The 11,387-nt window shown below is 34.6% G+C and overlaps 1 protein-coding gene across 1 annotated transcript; it reads left to right on the top strand.

The window, feature by feature from the left end:
- The first annotated feature begins 1,675 nt into the window (after positions 1-1,675).
- Positions 1,676-3,322, top strand: LOC133524178 (glutaryl-CoA dehydrogenase, mitochondrial). Its single transcript, XM_061860047.1, has one exon. It carries the CDS (start codon positions 1,885-1,887, stop codon positions 3,157-3,159), a length of 1,275 nt encoding a protein of 424 aa, XP_061716031.1. The 5' UTR covers positions 1,676-1,884; the 3' UTR covers positions 3,160-3,322.
- The last annotated feature ends 8,065 nt before the right edge of the window (positions 3,323-11,387 follow it).

Genomic DNA, 11,387 nt, shown 5'->3' with positions numbered 1-11,387 from the left:
ATAATATGTGCCAAGTACGGAACCGTCAAAGCGGGAGACCGAATTGCAGTTAGTCTATTTTCCAGTTAGAATATAATACTATTTACAGTACGTATACTCGTACTGATACTTTACCGTATAGTTCGCTAATTAACAATTTATGTACCTATATGTCGCAAATATAAAGGGCCATAATGTACTGTAAAACGTTGTACGATACACGTGCGAATAGGTAAATGGCAAGTTGGCAACTCGTGTCGAATTTATCGCCACTCGTTCTGAATTTCCTACTTTTTGCACTTGTATCTTAATGTACCATATCAGTTCAGAAATGAAGTACGGTCACGTCTGAAAATATCGATACGGACAAAGTGCCAAAAATATGTACATATTTACTACTCTAATATATGGGCCATAAGGTCGTGTATACATATTTTTGGCACTTCGATTGTGTTGATGTTTTCAGACGTGACTGTACCTACACGGTAAATTGTCCGAATGTGGGCTCCGCATAATAAAACATTAATATCATCACGCAGGTTTCTGATAGGCAGCTCTACTTTTATTAATTGTTGAATATTGATGTTACCCGAATAAATCACGTGTAAAAGTTCTTTCGGATATAATAATAGTCTAACCAATAATCTAATCGTATCAAAATTCTCACAGCCTCGTTATTCCTATGACTGTCCGCTGTCCCCGCGTTGTAAAGTTGTTTTGTAATTTTTTACCCTACGCTCGTACTTGCCTCGTGGCGAGAAATGTGACAAAATAAGCCGAGGATTAAACCAGCATATTTTTATTGCCCACTGGAAAGCATAATAAATGCAGCGTGTTGCTTATTTTTCCAGAGTACACATTTATCACGTTAAGTTAAATTTTTCTTTAGTATTATTTATAAGAATTATAAGTACTTATATATTTATTACATAAGTATATAAGTCGTAGTGTGACTACTTAAAAACCACAAATCAAAAAGTATTTAGTAAAATAATTTCACTTGTTGTTTATTCCTAGCTGTACTTACATTATATTTTTCTACAAATCGTGTACTTTCTTATTTAAGGCGTAGGTACATATGATTTGACGGGGATTGTGTTTAGATAATTTTGTATGGGGCGCTTAAGATGGTGTAAGATAAAAGAGCGCTAGCGATATTTAAAAAATAAAAGGTGTCCTAAACATTCCGATGCCATGCCTTCAAGTTATTATCTAGGATGAGAAATAATAATGTAATTGAGTTTGTTTGGCAAAGCGTTTTTCCTTTTTTGTTTTAATTGTAATAATTTGCTTCAATTACCTACCTTAGCAAAACTGAGAGATTAATTGCTTAATTGCTTAGTACCTCGGCAACACTTATCAAAGAATAAACTTTATCTCAAGCATTTCAATCGTTTTGTTATAATATGTTGGTATTAAAGATAAACAACAAAACAAATTACATACATTGTAAAAGCAATTCAATGGAAAAGTTTTAGAACTTAAAATTGTAACAATGTAAAACCCTATAATGTAAATAAGATAATTTACACACACTCTAGCGTTCTGATTACGTATTTAACATTCGAGTATAGTAACAAGTCAAGTAGGTTAAGCAATACTATATCGTTTGTCAACGTCATAAGAGTATTGTCGTCTGCAGCACTTTCGTGGAATTGCTAAACTTGTACAACAGGCGTAGTGTTGACGTGTATGCGATGCGTAGTGTGAATATAGCTGCTGTTCAGTTCGGCTGTCACAGAGTCACTGGCGAGGTTAGGTTCATAATAGATACGTAAAATCAGAAGAGTTTTGATGAAAACAAGTGATTTTTTTGATTAATTAGTGATATAATAAATGTATGAAGAATAAGAATCTGTACATAGTGAATAAGTGAAGTGTATCTATCTAATAAAGTTGTTTACAATGGCAGTATCTAGAACTACCAACTTGTTATCTATCTTATGTAAAAATACGAGCAGTTTTCGTGCTCTATCTACAACAAGCTCAAACAATGCGAAGACAATTTTTAACTGGGAGGATCCACTGAATTTAGATGCACAATTACACGACGATGAAAAGGCGGTTCGGGACTCGTTCAAGGCCTACTGTAACGAAAAACTACTGCCAAGAGTTGTTGAGGCAAACCGAAATGAAATCTTCCACAGAGAAATTTACAAAGAAATGGGGGAGTTAGGTGTAATCGGCTGCACCATTAAGGGCTACGGCTGCGCTGGCGTTTCATATGTTACCTACGGATTGATTACTAGGGAACTTGATGCTGTTGACTCAGCCTACAGATCAGCTTTAAGTGTTCAAAGCAGTTTGGCCATGGGTGCTATATACAATTACGGCACTGAAGAACAGAAACAAAAGTTTTTACCCAGAATGGCCAAAGGAGAATTAGTCGGCTGCTTCGGTCTGACAGAACCTAATTACGGCAGCGACGCAGGAGGATTAGTCACTAGGGCTAAATATGATGCCAAAACTAAGACATATACACTAAGTGGTTCAAAAACCTGGATTACAAACTCGCCAATCGCTGACGTCTTAATAGTGTGGGCAAAAGACGATAGCAATAAAGTCAGGGGTTTTATTGTCGAGCGGTCACAAGTCAAAAAAGGTCTAGACACGCCTAAAATCAACGGTAAATTTTCTTTGCGAGCATCTACAACGGGCATGATATTGCTAGACGAAGTGGTTATACCGGAGGAGAATTTATTACCGAACGTAGAGGGCCTGAAGGGGCCTTTCGGATGTCTCAATAACGCGCGCTACGGGATCGCTTGGGGCGCCCTCGGTGCGGCTGAGACATGTTTGCGGATCGCCCGGCAGTACACATTAGATAGGATTCAATTTGGAAGACCGCTCGCCGCGAACCAGCTTGTACAAAAAAAGATGGCTGATATGTTAACAGAGATAGCAATCGGTTTCCAAGCTTGTCTGCAAGTTGGGCGTTTGAAGGACGAGGATAAAGTGGCACCAGAAATGATTTCGCTTATAAAACGTAATAGTTGCGGCAAAGCTCTGGAGATTGCGAGAGTCGCGCGAGATATGCTCGGTGGTAATGGAGTCTCTGATGAATATCATATCATAAGACACGTTATGAACTTGGAAGCGGTGAACACCTACGAAGGCACTCACGATATTCATGCGCTTATTTTAGGTAGATGCATCACGGGGATTCAAGCGTTCTCTTAAACTGCATTTTATATTAACTTTGTTAAAATAAATGTTACGCGACGTACCGTACGTTGGAAAGATATGTGATTCTGATAAAGTACTCTTGTTAAAAATATTTTGTATTAATTTAAATCATTCATTTCATTTATTGTTAATCAATAAATAATATTTTGTCAAATAACTGTAGATGATTTTGCCCGTTTTAACCACATAAAAACCTAACATATTTTTTTAAAGCGTATGTACTTATAACTGAAATATATTAATACATACATTAATGCACGATCGAATAGATTAGTTTATCCTAACTTTAAGGCCCGTAGGTTCATGTTATTCTCTCACTCCCAATGAGCGTAAGCGTGAGTGAGATGGATGTGCGTACTCAGGACCACGGATATCATGTTTTAATAAGAAAAATATAATCACTGAATTCCCTTAAAAATTAAATTGCACATTTGTAGAAGTTATTTTCATATCTTTAGCTTTTGTGCATAAATTGTTACAAATTTTTAAATTGCGTCAAGAAAGCTAATTAAATTTTTGGCAATCGTATTGTGATCTAAAAAAACAGTACAATTAAAAAAAAAACTCCGTTCTCTGAACCTACGGCACTTATCAAAAGCAAACAATCAACAACAATCATTGAACTTATGAAATCTTAAAACTAGGGAATGCAATAATCGGTCAAAGTTCATAACCGATTTCGGTAATCTTAAAGTTCGAATCGGCCCGTTATTCTGCTGGATTTTTTCAAATCTACACCATGTTATTTGTGATTCCAAGACAATCACCATTTTGAAGACGCCGTGGGGGAAATCTTTTCTTTTTCAAATGCGATTTAGTGTTGTTGCAAAGTTACTGGGAGTTAGACGGTGCAATATCAGGGCTCCGTGGAATATTTATTTTAATAAGGCGATAACGGGACGGGGAACGCGACGGAGGGTTCCGCTCTTCACCGGGACGTAAGAATTGTATAGGTGAGTTAATTAAGATACGCGATCGTATATTTGAGAGCATGAAGAACTGCTATACTGTGATTTGAAATTTTATAAATATTAAAGTGTAAAGTGGGTCGTTGTTGTTCTAAAAAATGTGCAGAAAATGATACGTTTCTGCTCTGAAGCACTGTACTTTCTAAGTACGCTTAAATGGATTTTTTGTACAGTTTCCATTCTGATAATTAACTTTCATTCCATAAATAAAGATATTTTTATCTAAATTGTTAATTGAAAGTAGAAATACCGTCAAAAAATACTACTGAAGTTTATACTTAGCCGTGTTTTTTTTTCGCTCGCATTCTAAATGTAGGGTGTTCAACTCGAGTGAACGGCACCATTTTGTTATTGTAATCTCAGAATCAAAAGTATAACTATAATAAATGATAGTAGGCAAAAGTAGACAAGGATCATTTCTATTTTTATCAAAGAAGCCGCATTAATTTGTTTTCCACGAGTTTTTCAATCTGAGTTGAGTTTGAAAGCGCCGTCATCACATGGATTAAAACAAGGTGTCTATGAACATAGAGCACAGTTTTCAGTTATACTAGTAGGGGAAGGTTACCTGTAACTGTAAAACATAAACTATTTGATAAAAAAAAATCTTTACCAAATTGCCTTATTTACCATTCACTATCAGTTAAGATGTAGTTCAGCGTTGGGGGTAAATATGCCTCTGAAAATATTATCTCTAGATATGATAAGTGATAACGTGTATTTGTCGGAAACAACGAAAACATTTAAAACATATTTGATAATAAAATTTAAAACTTACTTTCAGCTTTTGTTTGTATCATAACTACATTGATGGCTAAAAATATACTACAGTTAACTTACAAAATGTAAATCATCGAACGAACTATAGGTAAAATCTTATTATATAGGCACTAAAATGAAGCCAAAAGGAAGTAAATAATGTATAGAAACGGTAATGTGACTTTGGTGAGCAAAGGTCATTACGTTCTGATTAACTATTGTTCTCTTAGCTACGGCTCCAAACATTTTAATCCTGGGAACTGTGAATTTACTGATAAATTTATTTATTTATACATATAATTAAAAATATCACACTGTTATGAATTAACGATCATAGGGCGTTTTAATAGTTGCCAACCAACAATTTTAATATACCTGTACCGATCGTGGCATATCCATATCTAGCCAACGCAGAGCTCAGTATCATAGAGCATCTCTAACAAAACAAGCGTAGTGGTGTGATAACGAGCAATTTCTTCGCATAACAACCACTGGAGTACGTATCGCTTTATATGCGTGACGATCACCCTTAAGGATTATTACTAATGCAATGTGCTCTTCTATTTAAACGGATTCGCCGTTGACAAAGACTTGCGCTTTTTTTTACAATTGTTGACAATGTGAAAGATTTAGCTGTGGTTGATTTCCATTAAAGTTTAATGAATTTGGGAAAGTATTCTTTGGTTGCCATGATAGTTATGCGTATAATAAAGCCATTTGAACAGATTACAATATAAAGCGTTTAATATGAAATTTATTTCAACGTTGCGAGCTCTTGACCAGGGTTCGTGATGAATTTCAAAATTAGGCAATTTAGTACCTGGGCGACCGAGCTTTGCTCGGTTAGAACTATTTATTGTAATATGGTGGTGTATAGGTGATAATCTTAACTACATTTTTTTACTAAATTAAACTTGTCTAAAACAATAAAAATTAAAAATGTATATATAAACTTGAACATGTAAAAAAAAAACAAAAGTTAGTCACCGGGCGAGATTCGAACCCGTAACACTCGTTTAGCAGTCCGCGTCTTAACCCGCTGGACCAAACGGACAGTGGCCGGCAATACGAAATTAGCGACCATATTCTGCGTCGAAAGAAAAACGCATGAAAACTCGAAAACACGCGTTTTCCCAAACATAAGACTAATCTAGATAGATTGTATACCCCCAAAAACCCCCATATATCAAATTTCAGCGAAATCGTTAGAGCCGTTTCCGAGATCACAGAAATATATATATTTATATATATACAAGAATTGCTCGTTTAAAGGTATAAGATTTAATAAATGAATAGGGCTATTTCATAAATTTATGAAAAGTTCGACGGATTATTAATAGAAATCACACAATTCATATGTGCCTTTGAATGAAAATAAAATGTGCACTTTTGTAAGTTGCAAATTTACTTAGGTACTTCAATTTGTATTCATCGCGGTATTTCAAATGTGCATTGAAATATTACCTATATGTATGCAAACTTTAAGCGAACAATGTTGTTTAATTGTATTTTTGCGGTGTCTATTATATGTATAGAATAGTTGAGACAGACACCAGTCTGTTTTTAGAATATGCTTGAAAAACTAAAATGTAAAATATTCCTCGAAGCTTAATTTTCCACCTGTCATAGAGACTTAGAGAAAACCACTTTTCCACCCCACAGTTTTATCGCATTATTAAAATAAATATTTCAAATAACGGGCCATGAGATTGTGGCCCGTACAAACGTTCGCTCACGGGGAGTTCCATTTGTGGGGTGGAAATGTTTTTGTTTCATAAGACTAAGCTTCGTCTGCATAATCAATTTTCTTGAAATAACTTTTGCGAATAGCAGTCGTATCGTATTTCATTTTGTGGTTTTATCATTCAGTATAGTCTAAACTTGAAGTAGTAAGTCTGGTTTGTGATAGTAGTTAATTTATGCCTCGAAGTTAAATGTTGGAAACTTTAGTGCACACGTTAGTATGTTAACCATCTGTGATTACTAGCACGTAGCTAATTATAATTAGTAAACTACTCTGCTAATTTAATATTATTATAAAAGACGCATATACACATAGGTATTGGTACACTGGGAATGAAGTTGGTATCACCAAATTAAATTAGGTGATAATAAACGATGGCCAATAGATTGCAGTGTTAAAAAGTAACGCCTTAGAAAAGTATGCGCAATAATGTTTTTATTTATACGCTGTTGCTAATTAAAACAAGCAGGCACTCTTATCCAACTAACTGACAGATTTTTCAGGATTATGATAGTTGCTTATGAGACTGAGTGTAACTGTGCGGACACGCCGTATTACGAAAATTGTTTGACTACCTATGAACGCACGTCATGTCTCGTTACATTTCGGAATTAGATCGGTCAACTGAATTCATTGTACTCTGAAGTAGCAACGTATTGAATATTGCATGCAAGTTCTTGATCCGTCTAAATGGAGCTTAAGTTCCTTATATTAATTCGTGCTTCAGTCTTCGCGGGCAGTCAGATGAAAATAACCATGGCAACGTGGTACAAAAAAAAGTTGTTATTTACTTACTTGACACATACAAGCACCCATATTTATTTTAGCACAATAAACCGGTATATTGAACTTTTTGTCATAGCGTTGGAACTCAGATAATTAAGTGCTGCGAGGTGAGCTAATCCCATTTGGGCAGGATGTAGTGTGTCCGTTCAGTACCCCTAGTGTAAATTTGATCGACATCATAACGTGACGAACGCGTTTGCGTTAAGTCTCATTTTGTATAGGATTTTGAGTTTCCAAAACGTCCCGCTTGGCGCGCTATTTCTAAATCCAATACAAAATGAGACTAAACGCAAACGCGTACGTCACGTTTCGAAATCGAATTTATTTACACTAGGGGTACTGTATGATAATACTTATTATGCGGTTATGATTTAGTCGGTATTTCGATATAACAATTTATAAATATTCACACACAAAAATAAAATGCTTTAATACTTCTTTTAAATAGAAATGCCCGGATCTACGAGTATAGTAAAAATATATCCAACCAAAATCGGAATACAATGTTATTTATCTATTTGATACTCAATAGTCTCAGTAACGACAAAACAATATCATTTTTGTCTCGCCAGGTGAACGTAACGCACGGCTAGCTATTAATAAAATATCGCTGAAATATTTACGTTCTCATTAGCTGTATTGAAAACGGCTGACACCCGCAAAACCAATTCTGGATGCGACGCGTTGCATTTTACTAATTAACATTGCGTTCGAACGTGCTGCGTCACTATTCCCGATAAAGTTGCATCTACATTAGCAATATCGCACGCAGGATATAAGCCTATGCTACGGTAAGTACCTGTATATCCAAAGACCTAATGTTTTATGATTCTTCGATTCGATTCCGATATTGTTTGATAGACAGACTTGCAATCCTTTGAGGACTATGCTTTGGTCAAAAAACTATATATTAGTACTAATCGGTCGTAATAATACTAATATTTGAATCAAACATAAAAATTGTTATTATAACATTTAAGATGGTGAGATAAGAGAATCATAGTTTAGTTTGCTCGTGGCTAGGGAAACCGTATCAGGAAAGCCCTTCTACGTAAGTATTTTAAAAGTTCAAAAATATTTAAAAATTTATGCATTAGATTTATTTTTAGTATCATCATTTTATTTAGTTTTTAATATCTATACTAATATTTTCCCTACAAGTTCTTATGCTCCATAGTTTCTCCTACTCCACCTAAGCTTACGCTAATAACGTCGATTCCGACCTATACTTATATTAAATGATCATAAAAAGAACCAAATGCTAGAAATTACACGTACGGTGTGGATCCACCCTAAAATTATTGGCTGTTTCATCAAGACCTTAAGCCAATTTATTATGGGCTATACGAGGGTATATTCCCAGTTTACATCGTTATTGGTTATTAATCACGAACCTAATTTTCAAGATGAAATTATCTAAAACTTTGAGTACTCGTAATGTAAACAGTCACGTCAAAACTTAATTGATTTTTAGATGTCTATAGATTGTGTCTTTCACAACGACGCGGGGTTTGATTCGTATGTTCATGTTATTAAAGGTTAGATTTGATAAATCTGCGCGTCATCGTGGATGACACGAACTATAAAATCAAAGAAAATTCGTGCTTCGAATTTGACAGCTACCACGAGCTTGTCACTGACCTGACACTGACATATTTGCTACTGTCTGCGTGTCCGCTTGAGAATCCATTGACCGAAAAACAAACTAAAGGGTATGATTTTTTCATATTTTCAATAACTGAGATTCACTATGTAGGTGACTAAATAAATTTGTTTTCGGACAAACAATGTACACATATAGTGTTATGTATCTATATTGTATGTACTAAAATTTTCCGTGACTGTGTGTAATATAAATGTAAAGTCTAACTGAAACTCATAATTAAAAGATAACATTATCCACGTGACGAAGCCTGCGTCGCTGATCACAAACAAAATAATAATGATAATAATATAATCAACCTATGATTTACAAAAAAGATATCATTACCTTCTTCAAGCTTTTTTAATTTCTAAGCAATCTACTTTATTTTTTAACCGACTTCAAAAAAGGAGGAGGTTCTCAATTCGACTGTTTTTTTTGTTGGTAATGTGTTCTAGGACTACTTTTTGTTTGTTTGTTTGTTTATTTATTTTTACTGTTATGATTTTATTGTTGATTATGTGGAATGATTCGTGTTAATGTGACATGTTATTATTGTATTTACATGACTTATGTCGAGATTTGCAAGTAAAGACTTGATTACTGATTACCTTTACCAAATAATAAACTGCCTACAAAATATTGATGCCTATTTAAAGTTGATCTAAATATGTCGTTTTATACGTAGATAAACATTATTAGACCAACATGCGATTTGTACGGCGGCTGGAAGGGTATGAGCTTAAAGACAAGCCAAAACAAGCTTATACAGACAGGAAAAACTAATCTCAAAACGCTAATTCATTGCGAGTCATGTTAATTTAGTTTATACGCGCATAAATATCGCAGCATTTGTTTTTTTTTAACTTCCCACGCCCCTATTAGAAAAGTAGAGCAGTTGGAAAGTTTCGCGATTTGCATCTCGCTCGCACGTCGGAATAACAATGAGCCACGAAAAGCAATTAATACTTGGAGTACCTCGATTCCGGGTTTAAACTAAGTACTCTTTTAAATTGTTCACTCCAGTTCTGTTGGATTCATAGAAATGGAAATGGTAAACCGAAAAGTGAGTGATTAAGCCGATCGGCCGCTGAGACTGCAAATGGAAATGAAATGCGACTGAAGTCGGGTATTGGTTCTATTGAGTTCGTATCATTTGTGCTTTTAGAATCATTTACCTGAATATCTTTGCGTTTTGACTTCGGGCTTGAGATAGTTTGAATCTCTTTGCCATGATTTATAATTCTATAACGTGGGATCCTTATCCTCCTTCCTTTCCTTGACGATCGATAAAGTGGTATCTTTATCCAAATTCCATAGGGTGATTTTGCTCAGATTGAGAAATCAGGCGAACTGGCAATATCCATCTCTCGATGAAGGCCCTCGCCTCTCTCTCTGCACCGGCTTTCACGTGACAAAGTGTAAAGGTGCCATAAAAATCTCATATTTTCACAGAAATTTGCTTACGCTGACCTTAATCTAATCGAAGAGTTTAAACAACCAAATGTGACATCTCTTAGTGCCTTGCCTCATTCGTTGGGTATAATATATAGTATTAGAGTCGGGATCTCCAACAAAATGATTCCACACATCATTGAAGTGCCGGCACTTCATTGCTTTTAGTACGTCTCCGACTACTGGCGAGATGCCACACATGTAACGAAAATTTTAAAAAATTATAAAAATTTAATATGTCTTTATGCATTATGAAAATGTATTCTAATAATATCTAGAATCATAATAAAAGCAATATAATAACAAACCACTGCGAAAATGTTTTGCTTTAAGCCTATTTAGATTATTTTGAAACGTCCCTTTAAACACTCGTTGGGGTACGCCATTTTCTTTGGCGCATAGATTGCATTTCGCAGATGTAACATGGAAATACTAATGATAATTTACCTTATTGTTTGTAGAATATATACACAAAAATTATAAATTAATTGTTATCTTGTAATTTTTTGAAGTGTTTATTTACTCTGTAACTGTGTTTTTATTTTTATGTACAATAAAGTATATACATACATACATACATATATTTATAGAATATATTATGAAAATTGCTACGAATACGGGAGTCAAACACAAAAGGTTATGAGACTATTTTTATAAATTTTAATATCAGCAGTGTCACAAAAGAAACAAAAAGCAATAATACACTTACAAATACACTTTAATGGAAATAAATAAATTTTATCTAGGTTCTTTACAGTACGTATTTAGGCAGAAAATGAAAAGTTGTCAGAACAGTTTCGCTTCTAACTAGCTATTATTCTTAAGCTTAGTGACAGACGTCAAACCCCGAAAATGGCGGACACAAGTT

This window comes from Cydia pomonella, chromosome 13, assembly GCF_033807575.1.
Source record: "Cydia pomonella isolate Wapato2018A chromosome 13, ilCydPomo1, whole genome shotgun sequence".
Lineage (NCBI taxonomy): Eukaryota > Metazoa > Arthropoda > Insecta > Lepidoptera > Tortricidae > Cydia > Cydia pomonella.
The sequence above is the reverse complement of the archived record's forward strand: the minus strand, read 5'-3'. Positions and strand labels throughout refer to the sequence as shown.

Coding starts and splice junctions, on each gene's coding strand:
- LOC133524178 (XM_061860047.1), top strand. CDS start 1,885: ATGGCAGTATCTAGAACTACCAACTTGTTATCTATCTTATGTAAAAAT.